This window comes from Anopheles nili, chromosome 2, assembly GCF_943737925.1.
Source record: "Anopheles nili chromosome 2, idAnoNiliSN_F5_01, whole genome shotgun sequence".
NCBI classification, from domain to species: Eukaryota; Metazoa; Arthropoda; class Insecta; order Diptera; family Culicidae; genus Anopheles; species Anopheles nili.
Window position 1 is genome coordinate 26,141,703 of NC_071291.1, and position 25,948 is coordinate 26,167,650.

The 25,948-nt window shown below is 49.4% G+C and overlaps 4 protein-coding genes across 4 annotated transcripts; 2 read left to right on the plus strand and 2 right to left on the minus strand.

Annotated features, from left to right (window-relative positions):
- Window positions 1–372: 372 nt before the first annotated feature.
- Window positions 373–8,976, minus strand: LOC128720859 (uncharacterized). Its single transcript, XM_053814559.1, has 7 exons — window positions 7,066–8,976; window positions 6,915–6,997; window positions 2,464–2,710; window positions 2,223–2,374; window positions 1,464–2,130; window positions 763–1,350; window positions 373–637 (listed from the first exon to the last, which is right to left on the minus strand). The coding sequence occupies exons 1-7, from the start codon at window positions 8,974–8,976 to the stop codon at window positions 428–430; spliced, it is 3,858 nt and encodes a 1,285-aa protein (XP_053670534.1). The 3' UTR covers window positions 373–427.
- Window positions 4,208–6,380, plus strand: LOC128720860 (general odorant-binding protein 69a). Its single transcript, XM_053814560.1, has 3 exons — window positions 4,208–4,309; window positions 5,933–6,209; window positions 6,280–6,380. The coding sequence occupies exons 1-3, from the start codon at window positions 4,250–4,252 to the stop codon at window positions 6,378–6,380; spliced, it is 438 nt and encodes a 145-aa protein (XP_053670535.1). The 5' UTR covers window positions 4,208–4,249.
- Window positions 8,977–9,869: 893 nt separating the features above from the next.
- On the plus strand, window positions 9,870–12,339 carry LOC128720443 (zinc finger protein 660-like). Its single transcript, XM_053814116.1, has 4 exons — window positions 9,870–10,029; window positions 10,099–10,684; window positions 10,752–11,665; window positions 11,746–12,339. The coding sequence occupies exons 1-4, from the start codon at window positions 9,870–9,872 to the stop codon at window positions 11,982–11,984; spliced, it is 1,899 nt and encodes a 632-aa protein (XP_053670091.1). The 3' UTR covers window positions 11,985–12,339.
- Window positions 12,340–14,974: 2,635 nt separating this feature from the next.
- LOC128720455 (uncharacterized) lies at window positions 14,975–22,195 on the minus strand. The gene is made up of 3 exons (XM_053814127.1): window positions 21,817–22,195; window positions 17,677–17,805; window positions 14,975–15,293 (listed from the first exon to the last, which is right to left on the minus strand). Exons 1-3 carry the CDS (start codon window positions 22,193–22,195, stop codon window positions 15,175–15,177), a joined length of 627 nt encoding a protein of 208 aa, XP_053670102.1. The 3' UTR covers window positions 14,975–15,174.
- Window positions 22,196–25,948: the final 3,753 nt, after the last annotated feature.

The following is a 25,948-nucleotide window of genomic DNA, read 5'->3' on the forward strand; positions in this document are numbered from 1 at the left end:
CCCTTTAACCACATATCAGTTCCCGGCAATTTGGTGGCTTAATTCAAATAAACCGCTCGCAAGCACATCCATTCCTATTCGTGAACGGCTCCATTTGGTCGTGATTTACCGCACCATTCCGGCGCCAACGGACCGTGGCACTAATGACGCCATGTAACGTTGCTAAGCGACCCCGAAAGAAGCCACCACGGTTCACACGCACGGTAGAGAATTGCGTTTTTCTCACTCCCCAATTTGCACCCACTCTTAAAGTGCGGCTGTTGTCCTGGCGCAAGGAACGACAGTCGGGAGGACGTCGCTTTGGTGGGAAGAAAATGTGAAGTAAAAAAAAAATCCGCACTAGTCATAATTCACGCTTTATTTACGGCACTCGATACTTTCGCTGTTTGCTTCCGTTTAGCCACCTTCCATCGACAGGAGCTTGTCGCTATTCTACCACGTCGTCCTTCGCCGACTTCTCTCCGGGCCGCGGCAGGACGTTTGTCTTCGAACGATGCGCCTGAAGGTGGTGGGCGGCCACCCGATGCGGTATCGACCCGGGTCGAAGTAGGTTCGAGTTCAACGCCTGTCCATACGATCGAAGCAACAGGGTGTCGCTTTCTGCGGGTTCCAGGTACTCATTCAGATCAGCAAAGAGCTGCTCATAAAGCGTTTCATACGAACATTCCGGACATGGAGAAAAGAGACAGAGAGAAAAGTAATTAGAACGCATAAATTGGCCACTGCTTACAACACACCCCAAGGGTCCACCCAAGGGTTTACCTCAGCTTCACTGCATGTGATGAACCGCAGCACGGCCACGTACTCCGACCAGACCATGTTCCGCCAGCGGACGTCGTACTTTTGTGCCAGCGGCACCATCAACAGGCTTCCGAACCCACTGTGGCCGTAGCTCGAGCTCTGGAAAACATCCAACGCCAGCTGGTACAACCCGTAGTAGCTTTTCCGGCCTTCGATTTTCGTCGTCTCGAAATCAAACCCAACGTCACGCACTACCGTCTGGGTCGTTCTTGCGAGGTTCCGCTCGTGGGCGATACGTCGTTCTATCAACCCTGACAGATCCGGCTCTAGGAACTTCGAGTCGGGACCGAGAAAAGCGGCCATCAAGTACATGACCCGCTCGGTGGCACTAGCGACCGTGACGCCACTGGCTTCGACGAGCTCCGAGAACCGCAAACCGGTGCTGATGATGGCAGACTCGTTCAGTAGTTCCAGCTTCGGTGAACCCTTCTCCAGCTTGTCCACCAGCAGGTAAAGCGGGCTGTAAGGCCAGCTGCGTCCTAGCAGAGGTGCTTTCCATTCTGTCACCGTAAAACCACACAACGACGGGAAGGTTGAATCCAAGTTGACCTGTTGAGCGTCGCAAATCACGAATTAAGTAGGACATGAATAATGCACCCCATCCCAACCGGAACAAGGACTATCGAACGTGGTTCGATTGATCGTTTCCCGCTCTCAATTACCTCGTTTTTGATGGCCCTTTGCGCGAGTAGTTTGTAGTTCAGCTTCCAACGCTGCAGATCCGCCTCGGTTACGGCCAGCTCCGAACCAGCGGTTCCGTAGTAACCGGCCACAAAAATGATATCGTCAAACAGCTGCAACAGCACGCGGTAAAACGCTTCACTAATCGAGAACGTCATGGTGATGGCCAGTTTAAGCGCCATCGTTCTTGCCCCGTCAGCGTCCGGATCGCTGGGAAGCTCCTTCACCGGTTCGCCGGTGGTTTGCTTACAGCGGTTCTTTCCCACTCCCGCCACAAGCCCCAGCAGCTGCAGCACCGCGAGAAGGTACCGCTGTTCGATGGTCTGTGTAAACCAATTCCCACCCAGACAGCTCACATTTCCGGGGTTTTTCGCTCGCGCACAAAGCGCCTCCAGATAGCGCCGATGTGGGGTGCCTCCGAAAAGCTCATTTTTCAGCACCATTACAACCGGACAGCCGGGCGATGATTGCAGCTCGACGAGCAGCAGGTGCAGCAGCGCTTGTAGCAGGAACACGGGATATGATCTGGTCACGATTAGCGTTGGCACGGTTTCGTGTTTGCGCAATTGCACTGCACCCAGCGTCGGTAGGGCAGCGATGGCGTACGGTGTGCGATCTTCGAAGGGCGCCAGGATGAGTGAGGACGAGCTACGGGTATGGATGGATGGATGGATGGATGGTTCCGGTTTTAGAGTCAACCTCGTTGAAGGGGAGCGTCTATTCGTGGTTATAACACTTACCTCAACATTCGCATGATTTCATTGAACCGCTCGCATCGCACAAACGTCACGACGTATCGTTCCAGGAACGTGCGAAAGACCGCTTCACCGACGATGGAGCGTGCCCGAGACGCGGACCAAAGGCAACCGGCCAGGAGCAGCTTTTGGGAGAACTGCAACGAAAGGATACCGGACAGGGTTTTGATTGCAAATCGCTCCACCAGACCCATCAGCGTTATTACGCCCACTGGTTATTAATTACCTCGTTAGCTCCATCTCGTTGGGCCGCAGTGAACCATTTGGAGAAGCAGGCGAAAAGTTTGTCACAAAGCTGGTGCTGGAGCTGCGCCGCTGCACCACCCGGTGCAGTTGCATCCCGTTGCAGCCCGTGGCCAATTAGGGCTAACAAGGCGACGGCGTGCTGGCGGATGATAAATGGGCCATCCTCGGCGAAAATGAGATGCTGGTAGTGCCACTCGAGCAGGTAGCATAGGGCAGGCCAAAGATCGCTAGCCGGAGAAGGTGAACAGAAGAAAATTTGCACCAAAGTGAGTGAAGTGGGCGCGCTGGGAGGATCGGGAAGCGTGTCGATGGACGGGTGCCTAATGAGATGACCAGAAAAGAGCCACCTGTACAGTGGCTCTCGAGTGCAGAAAAATACACACTGATGCAGCTTTCCGAAGCTGTTTTGGGAGACGTTTCATTAAAACAGCAAAACATTCGCACCAACGGGGAAAAGACAAACGAGAGAGTTTAAAATTTAATACCATCGAGCGCTTTGTCGCAATTGAAACTTCTCGTTCGCATTCGCACCGCCGTGATTATTGGGGGAAAGCAATCTTCGTCCGTTGGTGGAACATTTTGCTGCTGTAGTTGCAGGATGGCGATTGTTTACTGCACTTTTTTGTTTGATTGAAGAACGATCCAGTAGAAGTTTAGCTCTATTGTGAGACGGAAAATTGCCAGCAAAACGGTTGCGTCTTTGTAACGCGCGTTATCCAACCACACGGTCTCAACGTAACAGGTCGTTTAGCGAAACCGTACGCCGGTGGTTCGATTCCAGCATGCAAAATCGAACGTCAGACCACGCGCCAATCGTCCCCCAATCACGTAATGATGTGCCTTACGAACAGAACGGGGAACTGTGATTTATCGAAGGCTAGCACGCGCACCCGAGATTGTGGCAAAGGAGTAGCCAAGCTGCATGCAAATGCTCGTTTTGCTCAGGGCCCATTATTACGGGCGAAATTGAAACGAAGTCATCCCAATGAAACCGCAACTTTCTAATCAATATTCAATTTAGCACGCAATCGTCGCCATCATCGACACTAGCGCTCTTGGCCCCGGGGCTGGGCCACAGAGGCCAAAGGTTTTACGTCTGGCGAGCACTAATGATAATTAATTGCCGTGTCATTGTCCGACAAAACCGCACACACACACACACACACACACACACCTAAATGGGAAAGCGGTTTCCACCGTTCCGTGTTGTGCACACCGCCTGCACACGAGCGAATGCAATTAGGGGGTCGTTTTTAATAAAATTAAAGTGTGGGTTTTTCTCGAGAGACAATGCTGACCCGTTGTTGTTCGTAACCAAATTGAAACGGGCATGTTTTCTCAACACCACCCCCTTCCGGTGCCGTTCGATTATAGGTCGCTGGCATCGCCTACTCGAATGTCGACAAACCGTAGGGTTTTGCGTACATTCTCACGAGGATGATGGGCAGATTTCTAGGCCTACTTTGCGTGTAGGTTTGCGGATCCAACAATCGCACAAACTCGTGCCCAGCATTGCAAAGAAGAGGGTTCTAAAATACGGCGCATAAATACGACGCCAACACACGGAGTGATGACATTTTTAACAGCACCCTTAACCCGGAAAAAAGCTGACAGTATCACACGCCGCAGGAGAGAGCGAGAGAGAGTGGCTTCCAAATCCGTGGCCGGAAGCCCCGTGAGCTTTCCAAAGGGAGCCTCAAGGAGGAGGCCTGCCCTTTCCCTATCTCCAGGACAGGCGGACTCCGGAACGACGCTGACGAAAGGACATGGAAGCAAGGTGGCGTCGAACCCTCGTCGTCCTGACGGTTTGCATTATGCTTTCGGTCGTAAGTTTGACGCGCGTGCGACGCGAACGCCTTTTGCATACGATTAGTGTGCTTTGGCACTTGCGCCTCCACACGCGCAGCGCGTGTTCGTGTGTGATTTGGGGTGAAAATTTGGCAAATTTGGTGGAAGGATGTGTTTTCCATAAGTTTTCCCGGCCCCGTCGAGATGTCTTCTAGCGTGTGAGGATTGAATGCGGAAGCCCTTTTTTCGTTGCGGCATGTAAATCATACTTTCAAATAGGCGCCTTCCCGGAAGCGGATGTAGGGATATTTTCTAGCATGCAACAACAACAGAAAAAAGGTATCAATGCGGCTCAAGCAAACACAACATGATGCTTTGTGAGTGAATTTTAAGAGCCGTCAAAAACGTGATTTTTCCTCCAAAAGTTCAACAATCCGGGTGCCGCCTTGAGCGGATCGTGGTAATACTTCGCAGCGGAAGCTTAGGAAGCGTCGTTGATCTGGCAAAACCCTCCGCTTCCGGATCCAATGAAGGCTAGGATTGATTGGCACAAATTCGAGACAGGGCAAGCTAATCAGCTACTGACTGTTTCGATTTTTCTCCCCGCCCACTACGGCGGAATGGAATGGAAATGTAATTGAGTGGAAACACCCAAGGGTGCTGACATTTCCCAATTTCCAGCTTTCCAGCTACCGCGAGGTGCCAGCATTAATGAGCTTTTTTCGTTCCATGTCAGTCTTAATTGTCAGCCGGCGTACGGCGTATGGAATCGATAAGAACCATCTTGGGCCACACGAAGGGCACCGATTGCCATTGGGGTGGAAAACCTGTGGCAAAACGAACGAACGGTGTTTGATGCTCTGGGGGCAACTTTCGAACCACCGAAAACTCCCCAAACTGACGCTTTAGCTCGAACGACGAACGAAAGAGGAAACGTTCCGACCGGAACCAGCGAACCCACGGCGATGGTTTCCTTCGTCATCGTGCACTTTTTCCGGCGTTGCTGCCTTTTTCCATCCATCACCGATGCCGGCAAGCTGCTACCGGGTTGATCTTTCGAACGAAACCATTTTCCTCGAACAGGACGGGGTAACACCTTGGGGCTGATTCGTGTATTTTGTGTGCTTGTTCCAACAGAAAATTTTCACACCAGTGCAACCGAAACGGGAAGCAATAACAGCAAAAAAACTCCCCAGCATTAGTGCGAAAGTTTCGTTCGAACAAACCGTGCTGGAAGCAGGATGAATGTTCCAGAAAAAGACATACAAAAGACATGCAGGTTTCGTGTTGGTTCAGCTGCGATCTGCAAGCTGCCGATACCGCATTTGCCATAGTTTGGAGGGTAAACTCTGCTAGCTGCTCGTGCTTACAACCCACACTGCGGAACAAGGACATCCTTTTACCATTCCTTGTTAAGCCGATTGGTTTCTCTAGTTTTGCTGCAAGTGAGAGCGGAAAAAACGCACTCACACACGGGTCCTTTTTTGCCAAGGGCACTAGATGATGCACTTTGCCGTTCCGATTCGACTGATTTTTCCTATTCCACAGTCAATGCACGAAGTGAAGCTGATTGCCGAATCGCGCTCGAATCTAGCTATTCCCATTTGCGCTCGGTGTTTTGGTAGGTTTTAACCTGTTCGCTTGTTCCGTTTCACCGGCAGGCTTTCGAAATACCGGACCGTTATAAGAAGCCGGCCAAAATGTTGCACGAAATCTGTGTCGCAGAATCGGGCGCCTCGGAGGATCTGCTGCGCCAGTGCCTGGACGGAACGGTACACGACGATCCGGCGGTCAAATGCTACATCCACTGTCTCTTTGACAAGATCGACGTGATCGATGAGGACACGGGCCGGATCTGGTTGGAACGGATGCTGTATATCCTACCGGATGACGTGCGGGATGCGGCCATGCATTTGACGCGCGAATGTGGCCACATCGGTAACGAGGCCCACCGGCTGTTCCCAAGGGCGGATGTCTCATTCGTTTCGTTTTCGTTCCCTTTTTGCAGTTACCCCGGACAAGTGCGACACCGCGTACGAAACGGTCAAATGCTACTTCAGGGCGCACGATGAGGTGATTAAATTTTGCCACCTCTTGATGCAGGACTAGAAGCTTCGGAAAATGACACACAATATTCTTATTTCACGCATTCCCTTCGAACGATTACGGACAGTTTCAGCTTTACAGTTAGCAGTTTGTTTTAGCCTACCCTCATGTATGATTATTTTATACGTATAATAAAGTAAGACCCGCGCGTACAGGACTCATGTAAAAATAAAATCCCATTTTTTTCTCTCTGCATCGGGAAAGTATTCGAACTAGGAAAATAGTGTATCAGAACTAGGAAAAAGCAGACAACACCAAGTATTTTAGGTAGAGAGGTGGCAAAAGTAACAAACTCAAACCTCTTACCGAGCGTAGTCTTCGGCATTTGTGGATTGTGATAAGAAAATCAGTAGATAATATAGCTTAATAACAAACCATGTGCCAGAAATTGGAAGGATTGTATATCCATTTCCCCCTAACAAGGAGCAGAGCGTATACAGACAGTTTGCAAACGGCATCGAGGAGGAAAATTCGTGCTTACGGTAGCAAAAATGAGAGTTCAACACGCACAAACCATTTTATTGATTCGTCACTCACCTGTACAACACGTCGTCATGCTTGTATTGCAGCAGAAGGCGGAAGAAACGAAACGATTCGATCTGTATCTGGATCATTTCCACCTGCAGAGGGCACACGTGAGTTGTTAGTCTAACACCAACCACCAACCACAACCACTCGGGAAACTCACATTGATATCCTTTCGGGAAAAAACGTACCGCTTCACCAGACTGACCACGTGGAAGCGGTGCAGATGCTGCTCGTAAAAGTTCCCCCTATACCCGCATAAAACACGCACCAGTTTCAGCACCACGTGTTGCGGTTGATGCTCGACGCTGCTGTCGATCAATGTTAGATAGCTTTTCACCAGCGCCCCGATCAGTGGCTCGTTGGTGGCGATTTTAAGCGCGATTCGTTCGCTGGTACGCGCTAACCGGATCAAAATTTTCGTGCAGTTAATCACCGTGGCCCCTTCCGGTTTCATCGCGAACAGAATGTACCGGATGCGCTCGAGGATGTTCGTCCGGAGCAAACACTCGACGAGGTCCGTTTCGGCCAGATGGAAATCGTTCATCGTCTCGCGATTGTGCACATCGTCTGGATCGTCCGGGTCGGGCAGGTTAGCCTTGAATCGTGGCTTGGCCGGTTGACGGGTCGTTGCCCGAGAGGTCGATGATCCTGCTAGATTCATAGCATCGAAGCCGGCTTGCATTTGTGATTCTCGCTGGCGTTGTTCCTCCTCGTGGCTGTGGGTGATGTCGAGAGCCAGTTCCGGCTGGACCATGCCGTACTCAGAATCAAAAATTGTGTCGAGCAGAATCTCATCGGTGTCGTTGTAAAACAGACTTGCCAGAGCTCGTGAGGCCACCTCCACGACCGAGGGTGTGTTTTCGTCCAGCGCGAAGCGAAGGAAAAAGAACACCTTCGAGATGGGAAGCTCGACGACGCCATCGTAGAAGCCCTGGTTCATGATGTTAAGCATGCCGGCGATGGCCGCCAGTGCGGAAATTCGCTGCTGCAACACATTCGAGCGAGCCAAACGAAACAATTCCTGCAGAGTATACCCGGGACGTTGTGCGTCCTCTCCGTGAAGGTACAGTTCGCGATCATCTGCCGGTTGAGCGATCGTTTCCGTCGTGTACGGTTGCAAAACTCCCTTCCAATCGAACCGAGCTTCGTAGGTTTCACCAGGTTTCAGCTTTTCTACGCTACGCTCGATGTCTTTTGTCCATTCGAGCTTTTCCGGTTCCAATACATCGAAATTGATCCACTGCTCGGATCCTTTCTCACGCAACACGTCCATGCCTACCCGAAGCGCACTCGTGGACGGAAATCGATCATTTTTTACCGATTGATTTTGGCTAGTCACTTCCGTTTTGGTGTCTGCCTTCTTTCTGGATTTGAGAAATTCGACAAGCTTCGGATCGAGCGTGTTCAAGAGATTATCTCGCTCTTTACATATCTCATCGACAGACATCTGATTTAGCTTTCGCATGTTTTCATTGTGTATTTCCGTGGCATCCCATCCTTCGAGCAGAGCGCTGCCTGCCGGTTCTTCGAAGCTGATTTTACTCTCATGTTTTGTTTGTTCCGGCGCCTTGCCGTGTACCTTTCCCTTTGCAACCATTTGCGCGAAGAGACTTTTCCTAGTGCCTTTGCCTGAGCCGGAGACATCTGCCTGTTCTTGCGATGGGTACGCCGTTATGTGCATCGTTTTCGGAAATGAGCCATCCAGCATGGCTGCGCTTTCGAGAAACGTGTTTTCCGGCCGTCGTTCAATGACTTCCCCCATGACCAACGACTCTCTCGGCGGTTCTTCGGTTGCAGGTGATTCACATTCGTCGCTTAGCACTTCAGGGGTGATTTTTTCCATCTGCTCTGGCGGTGGTGCTGTTTGAGCTTCAACCCGTAGAGCTCTTCGTTTAGCAAATTCCGATTGTCGAGCTATGCCGGCCGGCTTTTCTTCGTTACCATCGCGTTGCACACGGACTACCTTGGCGGCTGGTTGGAAATTAGTGTCGCGATTTTGCTCTGCGTAAAACTCCTGCTGCATTCGCAATATCTCATTCTCGTTGTCGTTTTTAGAGGGTCTTTTGATCATTCTGACGCCGTGCTTTAGAGAATACCTCGAGAATAGTACAAGATTTAACTACACCCTTGATGACTAAAAGGTTTTCACACTACATATGATTGATAATTTGATCGAAATCGAAACTATCGCATAACGAAATGGAATTTTTAAACTAGTTTTTAGGCTTCGTGCAAATGGGTTTCACAAACGCGCGGTTTTGTTTACATTAAGATCAGTTTGACAGAGAGGATGTAAACAATACTGATGAGCTATTTGTCTCTCTCTCTCTTTGGCTCTCTCTTTCTCTCAGTTATTGTGAGTGCCATTACGTTTATACTGCGTAATGCAGCGACGCACCAATTTATTACTTAATTTAGGATGATGTTTTATTAGCTTTATGTGCAACTTAAATAAATTCTTAGAGAATAATTTTATAGTTTAATGCAAAACAAACTAGTTCATATCGTAAAAAATCATTCAACATATATCCGTGAATCCTTATTATATCTGTGCTACTGTTCTACTTACTACGAAGCTACAATGACAGAAAGCACGCTTTTTGTAACGAATATAGGCAAAGCAAAGAAACAAAAATGGCTACCGTCTGTGATTGTTTGTTTTGGTGTCGCGCTTAAAATAATGCTCTGCAGCAGAGTAATAAGCGGTTAATTACCGTGCAATATTGACGACGCTGTCCACCAAACACCTAGGCTGTTGAGGAATATAAAGTACATCAGCAGCATTACGGTTTAAATCGGTTTTGAGTGAATAAAAGTTTTTCCGCCCTTGGAAATCCTAACCTCACAAAACTAACCGCAGTCGTGACGGGTGATGTTTTGATTGTGGTTTCCCGTCTCTCGATTTGTTTTGATTACAACCCGTTTGGGGAATCGTGAATTTAACTCGTTCTTCATATAAACAGCATGGACGATGCGTTTACCATGAAGTATGTATCCGAAAATGGAACAGAAAGCAATGATACGACGTCGGAGCTGTGCCGTGAATTCCCATTTGATGTTGGTGAAGCCAAAAAACCCGTTGCCGGGACTTTTGGTGTCAATAGTAAACGCAAAGAGCGCACCGGTACGTATACCTCACCATAATTTGCGTTGTGCTTTTTCGTATTTTACAATGTGTTTATTGTTTCATTAGGTGATTTGCGATTGGTGATGGAGCCTCAAAATCCTTCTCCGACAAAATATTTTGACAACAACGGCGTACCGCTGCGAAAGGCCCTAGAAGAAGGTCACCTTGGCGATGTGGAACTAGAACCTGAGCGAAATGTCGATCGAAAGAAGGGAAGCAAAGTTTCTATCGAATGTTGTAATTGTGATAAAACGTTTGCATCGCAAGCAGCGTACGAGCAGCATTATCGCACGAGCTACCAGCAGGAGCCAGTCTACGCGTGTCCTGTGTGTGGAAAGCGCATAAAGCAGTACAGGGCGTATCGGTTGCACAGCTATCGGCACATGAACAGCGCCAAACACTGCTTTACGTGCCCGGATTGCTCGAAAACGTTCCATCAAAAGTCGGATCTCACCCGTCATCAAAATATTCATCTACCGAACAATGCCGGAACGTCCCGCGATCGTATTGGAAAAGTTGATGATGCGAAAACGCAACCTATACCATGCTCACGGTGCGATGCTACATTTGAAACGCAAGCCGAAGCAAAAGAGCACACTCGGAAGTTCCACCGTATACCCAAGCAAATGGTCGAGTGTCCCGATTGCGGAAAGTAAGTGACAAAGTTCTGTCGTTTTAATGCAACTAGTCTGTTATTCATACTGCTTTTCAATTTGTAGATCGCTTTCCATGGGTAGCCTGTACTCACATCGCAAAATACACTCGGAAAGCCCGAAATTTTCCTGCTCGGAATGTGGCCGAAGGTTCGTACAAAAAATCAACCTGATCCAGCACCACAAAACGCACCTCGGCGAGCGACCGTTCCAGTGCGAACAGTGCGATAAAGCTTTTTGTGAAAAGGCGCACCTTCAGCGGCACCTGAATTACCATTCGAAAGAGCGGCCGTTCCGGTGCAACCTGTGCGGGAAGAGCTACAAAACGGAACGCTGTCTCAAGGTGCACTCGGCCGTACACAACAACGAGCGACCGTTCGTGTGTCCCGAGTGCAACAAGGGCTTCCTCAGCAGCTCGAAGCTACGCCAGCACAGCAACATCCATTCCGGATTGCGACCGTTCAAGTGCAAGTACTGTACGCGTGATTTCACCAACTTCCCCAACTGGTTGAAGCACATCCGGCGCCGACACAAAGTCGATCACCGAACGGGCGAAAAGCTGGACAGCGTACCAAAGTTTATGACGAAGAACAAGAAAGACGCCGAGGGAGGACGCAAAAAGGAACCACAACCGCGGTCCGGAGTCAACGAAAAGCCGCGGAAACGAACGGTGAAGTCTGCGATCCCGCCCCCGGAGGTGCACAAGGAGGAATCGCTGCCGTACTTTAGCGAAAGTTCAAACATTGATCTCAACTTAGTGTGTAAGGATGATCTGCTGCAGCCGCTGGCAGACGAAATGGAGGACATCTTCCAATGTTTGCCGTCCGATGAGTCCAAACTGAGTATTCCGGAACCGCTGGAGCATCTGTGCACGAACAGCAACGGCGATGGACCCGCGGAGTTACAAGAGGATTGTGATTTTAGCGTTAAAAGTCCCACCATTAACCCGAACAACCTCTCCAGCGATCTCATCAAGTACGGTAAGTGATCGCAACAGCCGGGGTCCAATCGACAACCGTCTTTATGATCATCTTTTGCTCTCTACTCCACACACACACAGAACCTCCCAGCAACGCACTGCTCGGTTATGGGAGTGAAAGTCTTGCCGGCCCGCTGCTGTACGACGCCCAGCTGCCCGTGTTTCCGGCCATGGTGTCATTCTGCAACGATGACCAGCAGTTCCGGTTGATCAACCCGCATTTCATACATCTAAGCAATACCACTTTTCTCGCCGGAAACTCCAAAATGCCACCGGACGGTGGTTCGGTGGCGGTTTCGATCAGCGAACGACTTCAATAGACTGGCTCTTTGAGAGAAAACTTTTTAACCTTTTATTGTACATCCAATAATTTTAACCCTGCGGAAGGCGATAGGAGGCTAGTGATTAGATTGGGTACGATTATCGAGTGGCAATTTTAATGAAGCACGTGTAAGCAACATTTGCTAACATCAATGGCAGTACAGCGTGACTAGCGAGAACCTGGGGACACATTCTCGCTTTTAATGCACCAAAAGACGGTCGGTGGGAAAATTTTAAATTCTATCATAAGCAGAAGATGGTATATTTTATAACATATAAATCTACAAATGCTGGTATGCAGCTATTAGTTGATAAGATTTTTTTTACAACAAAACTCACCTAAAGAAACAAAATACAAGCCTTTTTTTATAACAACGATTGCAAGAATCTCTTTATTTATCACGTAATGGCGACGATGGAACGGTTCTAAAAGATGACTGGGGATTATTTGGAGTAGGTTTTTCACATTTCTTCACTAAGCAAAACAGTTTAAATACATCCTAACTAAGCACTAAAAAATATTCAAATCACGTGGCTTAAAATGCTAGCATCTTGGTTCAATCGCTAACGTGTTTTAATTTTAAAGCTAACAGGTGTGTCATTTTTCCTCTCGTTCCGCTTCATTTTCCGTCCCTAGCTGACTCGTGAGTACTTCAATTTCCTCCTGTGCAGTGGATGGTTGTGTTTCCTTTGGTTCTTCCTTTTCGCGCAGCATTTCCATCACCGGACCATTGGTGTCCTCCGGCACTATCTCTACACGCTGGTTTTCGAGCCGTAACATCTCGTTCTGGGCCAGTATTCTAGCACCACCATCGCCAATGTGAATGTTCAGATTTAACGGAGGTAGCTGAGGCTGCGCTTGGCCATTATTAGCCGTTCCATCCGCTATTGGGACCGTCCGTGATGAGGACAACCAAGTGCCCAGCAAGTTGCCGGTCAGCTGAAATCCGCTTTGAACCACAACGGTCATTACCGACGAAATTAGCAAGTACGCGAAGCCCAGCAACAGTAAGCTAATCATGATCGTTCCTATAACACTCGCATTCTTCGTATGCTCGTGGAACATGCCGATGAACACACCGAACATGCTGCTGAAGTATTTGGCTTGAATCGACACGGTGGCATCGACCAGAACCTGCACGGGGTCACAGATGAGCTGCGGTATGCCGTCACTAGATCCCGTCCCACCAGAAATGTAGCTTAACATCAGGCTTAACGTCGTTCGAGGTGTTTCCAGGTTTTGGAGGGATTCACGCGCTAACTTCTCGTTGCATTCGTGCCACTTGTTGCAGAACGTGATGCTCATAATTAGCAGCAGAAACACGATGATCGGGTGCATCCTGGTGACTCGCGAGATCACCTTAATCGCGATGAATGCAAAGATGAGCAGAACCACCGGCAGCAGATACCTTACGGTTTGTGATGCGAAAAGCTCCATCAGCACGTTGTACAGATGCTCGCAGCGGTTTTCTCGAAGCATAAACTTTCGTCTCATTTGGGTGGACTGTTCCAATATCTCCGAAACGATCATGTCCATTTCGCGGGTCGTGCTCGTGGTGCTCATCAGTTTGTCCAGCTGCCGGGCGCTGATCTTCAGCGCAAGATCGGTTGTAAATAGCGTGTCGCTCGATGGATCGTTGAGGAGTTCTTCGCGGTTGAAGAGGGTTTTTATGAGCTTGCGGTAGTAGACGATCGCCAGCTTTCCATCGTCGGTTACGTCGGGACCGGTTGAGGCACTGGATGAACGGGCTGTATTTTCACTAAGCCGCCCTTGTTGCCCCCAACGATCTAGTGCGCCGGGTTTTATCCATTTGCTGTTGATGATTTCGTCATCTGCGGAGCTAGTTTTGAGCTGTACACCAAACAGAAAAACGAGACATACGAAATAGCGGTAAAGCGCCGTCATTTTTACAACGTGAGCGGTTTGAAACTCGTTAGCGTATTTGAGAGTGTAAACAAATGGCGTCATACCGTATGATGACGTTCCGGAGAGGTTGGCTCGTTTGGGTGCTCCTCTCCGAAAGTGACTAGAGATTGGGTGTCCTTTGGTCCGCTAAAACTGTACGCCATTGAATATTGTGCATTTTTCGGAAAAGTAAAAGGAGACCGTACCAACAAGGAGGCTGCTAATTCGCGCACCCTACCGCTTAAAACAATTGAAGCGATAAACAGTAGCATTTTAGATCAACTGGTATAAAATCATGCCGTTTAGATCAAATGGTATAATTTTTGAATTTTAGATCAAATGATCTAAAACTACTAATTACGTTTATACTACTAAGTTTAAAACACTGAATTTTAAACCATTTGACCTAAAACATCGTTTTAATTGACTCAAGCGTTAGGCTGCGAAAATAGTTACCTCTTGGCTGGTATGTAAATGGTCTCCTGTTACTTTTGCGTAAAAATTTCTCTGTTTTGTCTAAGCAGTGCATGGTTACAGCCGGTACATGGTTTGTATTGTTTTAAATTCATTTTATTTATTTCGCTTCGGTATAATCAACACCTTTTAAGAATATCATTCGTTAATTCTGTCGTATTTATTTACAGCCAATTGATTATTTTCTTTCTTCTTTTTGCTCCTTTTGCAACGCAGTACAACACGCACTATATGCTGTTTTATTAAAACCAGTTAGCAGCGTGCTAACTTTCATTTAGCTTATCGCTCTCTGGCGATTTCTTACCGTAATGACTTAGCATGAACTATTTTCCAATCTTTGCAACTTAACATAACGCAACACAAAAGAGAATGGTCGAATGTTTCACTGGTTTCGCTTAACTTATATAGAAACAATTTGTTCTTCCACATCGCTGATGCACTTCTGGTTGCTGCGCACAGCTGCAGCTGTAAATGGCGGGTATGTTTGAGCCTTCTCAACGCGAAATATATTTAAAACAAAAAAAAGAAAACAAACATCCTAGCCACCATTCGTCGATAGGAACTAACTAACAAAAACAGATGCCTCTCGCCTTCAAAATTAATGCCGACACGCGTCACGGCACCGTTAGAAGCGATCACACAGGGAATGCAGACGTTACACTGAATGCTGAGCGGTGTCCTCGTCGATCCTTCCGTCGCAAAGGACCAAAAGCACCCCGAAACGGTCCTCTTGGTGGGGGTTAATAAGGCATGAACCGCCTTGAGTAAGGCCACTTAAGTACGATCACGGTGCGTGCGTTTGCTTGTGGTTAGCTTCGCCCAGGACACGATCGCACCGAGGCAAGGACACAAACGATGCCAACCGCCAGTACCAGCTGCCAGACCTGGGCCACCCACACGCTGGAGGCTGTCGAAAATTTGACTTTATCTGAAAATAAAACGAACGAGCATTAGTGAAAGATCGAGCGGCTTTTTGTTCGCGTGCTTCGGCGACAGCAGAAGAAAAGCATTAGCACCTGGCACTTAAACGAATCAACCACGGGTTTTCGGAAGAGTGGCCTGATTTCGCGACGAGTTGATGTGTTCTTAACCTCAGCGGGATCGCTCGATTTCGGTGGGGTGTGAAAACATAAACCTCTGACACAAAAACACTGATAGGAACCATTTGTTGTGGAGAGGTAGAAAAAAAATAAGCATAACGTCACAGTAATCGAAAACAGGGCTAACCACGAGTGGCCCTTGACGATCGAAGGTGACGAAACGATGGATGGCGCCCTAATGGCGTTAAGTGATGGAGAAAAATCAATTCTTGGCCTGCGGTCACCAAAGGGGGCACATTTTCCACCCCAACGCGTGACCTTCAAGGGGAAGCGTTTTACCAGAGTTAGAGAGCAAAAATAAAGAGACTACAAACCCGCTGAGTATACATCGCACCGGCAGGGACGTGATATGGACCGTGCCCTGTTGTAAAAAAAACCCTCCACCACGGGTAATGGCACATCTAGCGATAAGACGCAGGTTTACCAACTCATTAGCATGATATCACCGGGTACGAATCACGACCCCTTCCGAAGCACCATTGCACCATCCGTTTGGGCACGATCTCGTGGTCTCTGGGTGTGGAATTGGGGCAGGTTGGTTGGCTGGTTGGTTTTGCGTGGCCTTCCATAAGAGAAAAATAAAAAAACGGCCACCCCTAAAACGATGTCTGGAGCAGCTCACGGTGAGTTTTTCGCCGGTACTTCAATCAACTCGATCGACCGACGCGCCGGATCGTGGGAGTACCATTATTTAGCCACCAAACACCTTGTGACAAACGGGCTTAGACGGCCCTTTTCCTCGGCCTCTTACATGATCTATTTCCAGCCTCAACGAGTGTGTGTGTTTGTTTACCGGTCGCAATCCGGACAGATTCCGTCCGGAGCAGTCAATCGTCTCCGTGCTGTAGCTCCTGCAATAAACACGGAGGTGTTAAATGCTGCGTTAGAAGCTCCTCAGCCGAGCAGTCCGTCGGCAGTTCACAAATCTCGAGCTCACGCCAGGCGGGGGTGGCGAGTTGGCTTTTGATGGAAAATAATGATTAACGTCTTGTTGGAAATGTATTCCGCAAGCAGGTCGAGGCGAAGCGATGCGCGATTTCTCACCGCCACACTACTTTTGGGCGACTCGACGAAAGATGAAGCTGAAAGGATGAAGTTTAAACTATTTCCCAATCGAATACACGCGTCGGGGAAAACTTCCCCGAAACACCCGAACAGGCGTTTTCCCGAAAATCGAAACGTCCTCTTTTTCCGGGACGGGAAAGGTTGATGTTGCCATCGTGTCGGAAAATCACAACCGGTGGTTTATCACCGACAATGGGACCATGGGTCTAAAAATCAATCATAAATTAAGCCAAACGAGAAAATCCCTCTATCGCTCTCTCTGTCTCTGTCTCACTCACTGCACGCGTGACGTTATTTTGCCAACTGCTGGCCCGAATTCAGCAAAACACGAGATTTCGACGAGGGTTTTTGTGGCGTCGTAAAAACGGATCCGTTTCCCATTCCGTACAGCGGCCAACTATCTTTTCTCCGCTTTTCCTTCACCCCCGGTTCCTTCCTTCTTGTAAACAACACACAAGCGCCTCCAAAGGAAAAACACGTCCGCGTGAGCACGCTCGAGATCGGCGGGGGTTGCTTTTTTTTGCCCTCAGGCTCTGGCTCACGAGCCTGAACGTGCGCCGTTTGTCCTCCTTTTATTTTCGGTCGGTGGTTTGGAAATTGATTCCCACCCCATTCCGGGTGCCGTGTTAGGCCATGTAAATATTTACACCCTCACGCGCGGGGTCAAGTAGTTGGTTTGATGCAGAAATAAAAAGAAAGCACAAGCAACGGATGCGATCTCCATCCTCGCAAAATTTGCTCGTAATCATTGGCGCTTCCAGCAGTTGCACGCTTCATCACAGATGACCCACTCGGCGGATGCACCAGGAGCAGTTTTCCACCCTTTAAACCGGAAGCGTTAAAAACCACACCAGCAGCCGTTGGTTATGAGTGGATGATTATGAGCGCTCGTTAGTGGCCACCAGCTCCTTGCGGGGTTCTGGTTAGTGTTCCGTGGCAGGCGATAACCATCAACCTGCTACTGTTACTCCATCTGCTCCAATCACCCCATTCACCCCCCTGTCCTATATCTAGGTGAAGTTCATATCCCAAACTCTGGGGTGTGATGTGCACCCGCGTTATCCCGTTTCTGGCGCGCGCGTTAAAGGTTAAACAAACATCTCCAAAACCACCGATGGACTTTCCGGGTGGAGGGTGACTACTTACATGCCAGCTTCGTGGCCCGATCGCAGCAGCACTCTTTGATCGCTCGATACTTGCTGCAGGAGCCGGCATTGGCCGTACACGGATCGTACAGCTTCAGCAGGCAGGTGTGTGGTATCCATGGCAGTTGCTCTGGAACGGAATTGGGGAGGGAAAAAGAAAAACAGCGCGATTAGGATCCGGAAAAACAACCCTTCGGCATTTGGGTGGCATGAGTCATGGAAGTTTTTATGTTGCCATTGGGGATGTGTGTGTGTGTATTTTCTTTCTTTCTCTCGTTAAGCTGACCAGCAACCAGTAGCAACTGTTACGTCCAAGCAGGCCATGGTTTTGGTTGCCTTTTTCTTTCTCTCACTTCTCCAGCACAGAGCCACATCGTCGTCGATCGTCTTTTGCATCTATTGCGACTGGTGTGTGAGGTAGTTCTCGCGCTGCGAAACTGCCTAATTTACATCCGATATTGAAAAGCAGTTGCTCGGCGGGTGTTGATTCTTTTTCGCGGCTAATGGTGTATAAACTTGCACGCCGTACACCTGACCGATTGGTGGGTGTTCTATTTATTTATTTACTGTTTTTCCTCCCACCCTCCAACCTTTGGCACGATTAGTTTACATCGGAAAAACGTTCGATTAAGTGCTTCCCTCCCGGGTTAAATGCCCGCGGAAGATTGGAAGCCCATTGTGAGCTATTTTTTGCTCACCTCATCACTTTAATGGATTAAAACACTGTTCAAGAACCGACGTTTAATCGACGACGACTTATACCCTTCCGACTTCAACACCCTCTTAGGTGCAATATTTCCCACTTTGCAACATCTCAGCAATTAGCGTAATTGGGCGGCAGCGATACGATCTTTTCGGTCGATCGAAAGACGGCCTTCTAAAAGTTGCTGCAACGCTTAGGGAACTCAGAGCAAAAAAAATGCATTCAAATCAAGCGCACGCATCCTAAAACAGTCGAAAGCATTTTCCAAGCACCTCTTCTGCCCATTTTCAGGACGGACCCACCCTCACCAGGTGTCGCATTTCCGCGTGTAACGCTTTACAGCGCTACCGGCGCTACTTTCGCCGCGCGACCTGCCCTTCAACGTTTGGCGGGCTTCTAATTCCGATCGGTCACCCAACGACCCAACGCGGCTCGTACTCGGTGTTCTGAGTCACGACCCAACGTGCCGTTTCGAGCTCGACGCCATCCAGGTTGAGGTGGAGGTTGAGGAACCCTACCGAGCGTGCCCAGCATACCAGAGTGTGTTTGGGAATGCGTCCGCGGGGCCAATTTGGCGTAACTAATCGTCCCTACCCACCGTCAGTGCACCCTGAACAGAAGTCCCGATCATGCGGACGCGTTGATCGCTCGATCGTGAAATTCACCTCGTCCACGTGGCTGAGCGAGGTTGAGTCGATAAATTGCAATAAATCGAAGGAGTGCCGCACGTCGTCAACACCGGCAGATCTCGTCTATTTTGTGGTGCAAAAGACGCCACGATGTGACAGCTTGATCAACTGTTAACTGCGCGAATAACGCGGCGAGAACGTTTTGCCGCCTGTTATAAGCGCGATCTGCGTGCTGGAGCGAGTTAGTCGATACATTAGGTGCATGCCCACGGTTTGGCGAGTTGGGTCAGACCGATGTCACCGTCACTATTCGGTACCGTCAATTGACGGCCATTTGCATTGTGAATGCATCGCGCACGGTGATTCCGCGCAATCCCCAATAAGCGAGCTAATCGAACGATTCCTGCCTTGGCTGGGGCTGATTTAATTGACGCAAAACGCTGCCAGTTTCAGTCCGGAATCCTTCTCCAAGGTAACGGAGCGAACGCAAAACAAAGCGGTCCCTTGCGCAGGACAAAGGGTGTCCCTAACGCCGCATGGTGGTCGAATTCGAGTCCCCTTTTTAGTTCTTTTTTTGTTGCTGGTATGCGCCATCCCGCGGGTCCCTCATGCGAACATCTGTTCTGTGTGTTCTTTTCCCCAGACCGGGTTTTATGTTGCGTTCGCTTTCGGATGCCTTCGAGACCTACTTTTGTCCCTTCGATGCCGTGCCGTGGACCCTGGACAACACGGCTCGTGGTTCAATAACCTCCCTTTTTTTTATTTTTGAACGTCTTTTGGACACACGCAAACCGACACGTGGTTTTTTGGGCTTGCTGCTGCATAAATTATGTTCCCAGTGGTTGGCGCGATTTCTCTAGGGATGACAACGGCGTGCTCTAGAGCACGCCAGAGGCCCTTATTTTGCCCTCGTCTGCGTACGTGCGAACGTTCGATTGCTAAATCGTAATTTTGATAACGCCAACAGCCGGCTCATTCGCGTGTGGACATTTTGATAAGGCTCGTGCGAGCTCGTGCGAGAAATATTGCCTCCACAAACGATGGCAGGGGCTTGGTCGGTAGCCGGCTTGAGAATCACTTCCTGTCTGCTTGCTTGCTTCAGAAAACCTTGCTCCTGTTAGCGTACACCTCAACTCATCCACCGCAAAAGGGTCCCATTCGCTTCGACAGCCAGCAACACGGGGCAAACTCGGGGCACTTAAAAAGGTCCCATCCGCCGTGCGGGCGCGCATTTCGTGAGCTTGATTAAACTGACGCTACTCCGGACGTCAGTGATCAAGATTTTCACGATCGCCAACCATCTTCTGCAGCGTTGTTTCGGGTCAAGGCGTCTGTTCCACTGCGTGCGCACCTCGTGCGAGCATAAGAACTCTGGCAAACTCAAGCCACGCGGTGCACATTGTCATGCAAATCGATTGTTCACGAGAACACCATCCGGATTGTCTCGAAGCGGACGGGTTTCTCTGGCAGAATCGCAACCATCGATGCCAGCGACGAAGCGGAACGACCTGGATCACTTTGGGGCATGCCTACGGAAATGTCTTGTCCGAGGTGCAAGCTTCCTTGGCCGCGGTTGGGCGAACCTCCTGCCATCCGAATGCACGTTGCATTCGCGCACAAAATGGCGCTCTGGAAGGCGCGTGTCGTGCCCACGCCATCGGTCACCCATGACGGGCCAATTTCGCTGGACAAACGGGCATTTAAAACACAAAAAAGCGCACACATAATATGCACAACAACAGAACCTAATCAACGTTTGCAATTGCGAACGTAATTTGGTGCGTTAGTGTCTCGTTATCGTTATCGTTTTGGTTTGAAGCCACGCGCGGGAGAGACCTACCGCCAACAATTTGTCACATTACGTGGCGCCCCTTTTGTTTTCCCAGCAATTTGCTGCCATGGTCAGAGACCGCCCTTCGCAGCTTCGTTGTGCTGCATCATTTTCCCCATCCACCTTCCCGTTGGGCGGGAAAAACGTGGGTGCATTAGAGCTCTTGGTTTTCTCCGCCAGTGGCAACGTGTTACGGCACGCGCACGATGACGAGCTGACGAGCGAGAGTGATCGTTTTAAAAAGCGATTTACGTGTACGGGTATTATTGAAAGTGAATGATGTGCCGTACCGAACCCGGCCGGGCCGGGATCACGTTCAGCGAATGTGCTGCACTTTTCCCGCACTTCCTGCCGGACGTGAGAAGGCAAGCTTGTAACTTGATCCGCGCGGGTTTCGTACGCAAACACGAGCGTGCAATAATAGGCCAAGGCTGCTGGTTTGGGGATTAAATGGTTTGGGTTTTGGAGCAGGGTTCGAGAACTGGCAGCAAATGAGCGTTGCCGTTGCTCTCTAAGGACAGCTTTGTGGAGCACTTCATTTTGAAAGGCGAATTTATGACGGCACCGGAAGCCATCAGTCATGCTGCTCCTTTTTTGGCCATCAAAGCAGGCATTGATTGCGCAACAGTGTGTTCGATTGTTTTGCCAAACCGGACAAAAAAGAGCACAATTTCGCCAATGAGCGTGGCATCGAACGATTTTGCGACAGTGCAACCAATGACGTAATGTCAGTGAGCATAAAACGCGTTGGGAAATCAATTTCCCAAAAAGCACGCGAACCGTTATCGTTCGCAAGGCAGCTCAATTGAACGCTGTGCATTGTTGGACTTTCCCATTCCATCGTCCTGCTGGGCGTGTGTTCTGCTTAGGGACCACTTGATGGAGCACGCAAGTTGACGTCACAAAAACCCACAACCTTCGTCCTTCGCTTCCGATAGCGATGACTCACCGAGGACGAGGCCCTTGCGTGTGACCTACCTTTGGTGTGCGAGTACTCGCAGCAGCAGTGATCGTTGATGAAGTGCTGCGTCCTGCAATAGTGCATTACGGTGGCGTTGCACTGCTTGCACCAGCTCGGGTTCCGATGCAACTCGGAGTGGTTCAAGGTGGCTACGAACTGGCGTGCGGCGAGTTCCGTTTGGGCGTGCTCGAAGTAGTACGTCTCGAAGGAACCCATTGGCGCCGTGGTGGTCGAGCTACGGCCATGAATGTCCTTCGGGTGCCGGTGTACCCGCCGAAGCGAATCCCGGTCATCGGTAACGTCGTGTAGGTCGTTCGCAGTCCGGCTTGCCGTCGCCAGGAGCGATTCCCAACCACCGACTCCAAACAGGATCACTAGCAACCGTAGCGGTGCCATGGTAACCGTCGAGCGTGGAGGCGTCTTTTCTTCAAAACCGTCTGACGAAGGGTTGTGCTTAAGAGGTGGCTCCCTCTATCGCTCTACCACTCTGGCGTTGAATGTGCAATGCACCAGACTCATGGTGTGCTGTTGTCGCAGCACAACACTGACCAGCTACCGCAACCGGGTCCTTTTGGGACGAACGCGTAACGTGTGTTTGTTTTGGGGACCACACAACTGGCACAACTGGCGGATGATGCACACTTTCTACTCACAGCACAGCACAGCTTCGAAGGCACACTTTTGGAGGCACATCTCGATGTGATGTGGCGTGTGAAAACAAACCGCGGCTGTGGCCAAAAATTCCGCGAGCAACCAAACACACAACTACACACGCGAAAGGCACACGCGTAGCACGCACACGCGGCGTCTTTCCGCTGGCTGGAGGCGCGTGCGAAAGGAGCACAAGGGAATCGCGAAGCAGGAGCACGTGCGCGGAGGGTACGCAACTACGCACGGAACGGCCACGACCGATGGCGGTGATGCTCGAAACGCGAATGAGAAACAGGTTCGGCGTATGGCGTACGGTTCCTTTGCGTTTGTTCTTCGCGTGGTCGAGATTACAACTTCTTCGCAGAATAACTTCGGATGCAGTTGCGACCTCCAGCGCCAACAGTCAATTTATGTTTCATATTGTGATGAATTTCTTATCACACAAACATGTTGAGGGATTTTTTGGTATCAATCGGTACATAATTTAATTTCTTCAAACAGGTTGATAAGAAATATTTTAGTTTGAAAATATGACTAGCATTTTTTGAATATTATTGTTAGTTGCATGTAAGCTTTAATTGAATAAAACTTCCTTTGCTGCATCATAGAAAAACGAGCTTATAAGTTGTAACATATAAATTTTAATTTGAATTTAAAATCCGCCTACAACATCGCAAGTGACTTCTAATAACCACTAACACGTTTTATTCGCTTTCAAATATTCATAATCTATATGATGGGTAATTTTTTGTGAGTTATAACATATATTTTTATTATGTAAGAAATGTTATAAAAGATTCCAGTATGGCCAGGCGTAGCCTGTTTTACTGAGCTCAAGCTCATGTGAGCGTACACCCCTAGTCTATACCACAGTTGTCTTTCGTTACACATTTTAATCTAGAATTGTAGTTAATTCTATTAGAGTTGTATTTAATTTCACTTTCTTGCTTTGTATGATGCTTAAGCTACTGTTTAGTGTGGGAAGAATGTAATAAAAATGGTTGAAAATGAGAAAAAGATACGCAGTATTAGATCGCGCTGCGCTTTGTGTTTAAACTGGGCTTGACATCAAAATAAAAATATTCCCACTGTCAAACGGGCTGTCAAAAGTGGCAAAAGAAGAAAATTTGTAATGTAGAAAAACACACAAGAAGCTAGTGCAAAGGAAAAACTAGCAAAGTTTTCGTGCGTGCCGTGTTCTTCCCTTTTTCTGGAGCTAATTTCCCGGGCCCTTGGATCCGTGCGGCCTCCCGTTGCCCGCCGTATCCTGCGTTCGCCTCCCCCCGTGTTCGTGGCCAAGTGTTACGTGTCGCGTAGTGCGGTCCTGTTGTGGTGTCCATATGCAGGAAGATTCACGGTGCAGTCCGTGTCGTTCGTTTCCGGATTAATTTATGTGACGGATTGCACAAGCACTAGCCTCGAGCTAGAGGCTGCACGCGGATATTGTATCGCACCAGCGTGTCGGGGATTTTTTTGTGTTGTTGGCGATAGTTGGGTCCTTCTACGCGTACCTCAAGATCGTTGTCCTGGTGTTCGAGCAATTGGAATATCGGTCCGAAATTCGCGCTAGGAGGGGTGGACGCAACATCAAGCGAGCAGTACGCAAAGGTAAGCGAGTGCAAGAATGCGAAAAGAGCAAGAAACCCACCCCCAACGTAAGTGCATTCCTTTACACCAGCACGCGTCGCGTATCCTTGCGTTTGAGATTGCGTTGCGATCGTTGCGTCTCGTTCTCGCTCGATGCGTTTTCCTTTTGCCATGCGGGTTGTTGCGGAACGCGACTGCGGGCAGGACATTGCGGCACGGGCGAGAACGAGAACGCGCGAGCGAGACAACGAATACACGCTTCGCGGCCAGTGCTGCCAGTCCGTCATCGTTGGTGCGCCAGACGGTGTGTTTGTTTACTATATTTATCATATTTCACGCATTTGGTGCGTTCGGCTTCAAGGACGAAATGATTAGGCAATGCAGGCTCGGCGAAAGCCGCCTGACATAGGCGGCAAGTAAATTATGTAATTTAACGACACGTGTTGGCGTGTTTGGGTTTGAGTGCGTAGTGCTGCCATGCGTCATCACTTCTAGCTGTTAACTCAGCATCCAAGCTGACACATCAACACCTTACGAATGTATGTCACCCCACCGAACGGGAGTTGCACCAACATGAGTTGCACGTGCACTGGGCGACCTCAGATAGGCATCTAAAAATTAGATTGCACCGAGGGGACACACTCATACACGCACAGAACGCGGTCAAGCGGCCGTATGCAAACAATCAAGCGCCATCGCGCACCCTTTCCGACCGGAATTAGGTGTGAAATTATGCAAGAGTCTCGTATTTTTAATCTGCCCAACATCGACCGTGACCAGTCACGTTTGCGAACGCATGGTAAAAGGCGTGCGCGCTCACGCGTGCCATCACAGCAAGCGTGGAGAAACGTTATCGTTGCGACCCAAAAAAAAATCCACACATCCATCCACACAGCCTACTCCGTGCTCCGCCATTCAGCGGTACTCTCCCTTTCGATCGCGGTTTTTGTTTACGTTTCCTTTCCGTGGAAACTCGAAGACATTTTCCGGAAGCTCCCGGAAGCGCCCGTGAGAGCGCGGCACGTTCGGGTCCGGACCATGGTTCGTGTTTCGATCGGTGCCGCCGGGTTCGGCTTTCGAGTTCAAGGATATTTTGTCCGGAATATCCTTGCCCGTGCCAGGTCCGGGGCCTACGCGATGGCGATGCGGTAGCGTGTTTCCTTTGTTCGTTCGTTTGCGTCGGGGAAAAGCGAGACGTCCCCCGCGCCAATCCGGAGGGGTGAGCTTTTGATGGTGGTCGGAAAACTCGTTACAATCCTCGCGCCCCGGAAACATACGGGCTTTGCGATGCGTCTTTTCGAAGGGACGAATTTGCCGGTCGACTTGAGGGAGCAGAGAGAGAGATTCGGATTTGGCGGTGGTGTTGGCAGCAGCAGCTGAGAGGTATTTCCCGCAGATGGAAAACAGCGGCGCATGACAGGAGCCCCGGCGAACGTTGGCTTTAAGAAAAATCGGGCTTCCCATCGACCGCGCGGGGCAATCTTTAATGCGCAATAGCACGTTCGATGCTGGTCCGGTTCACTTCCTTAGTTCCCGGACGGTGCGGTTCCCGAGTGGTTGCGTTTTTTTTCCAAGGACCCATTGCTAGTGTGCCGTGGTGTTTGAGCAGGAAGTGTGTGAATTCTCGGTCGTGAAGCTTTTGAAGGTGAAATGTAAGTTAAAACATAAGTTTTGCTCAATTGCGGTAACGTTTAGCATGCTTCCGAGCCATCTTAAATTTTCCGCCAAACCAAACCTTTCGGCGTTTCTAACCACACACTGTCACAATGCTTGGTTCCGTTTTCGTCCGTCCGCCTTTTGTATCGTGCTTTTAAATACTTTTCGCTTCGACTGTTTGTTCGTGTGTTGTTCGAAAATCGCGCAATGTTGCCAAAATTCACAAAACCCCACCAGTTACCAGTCCGCCATTGG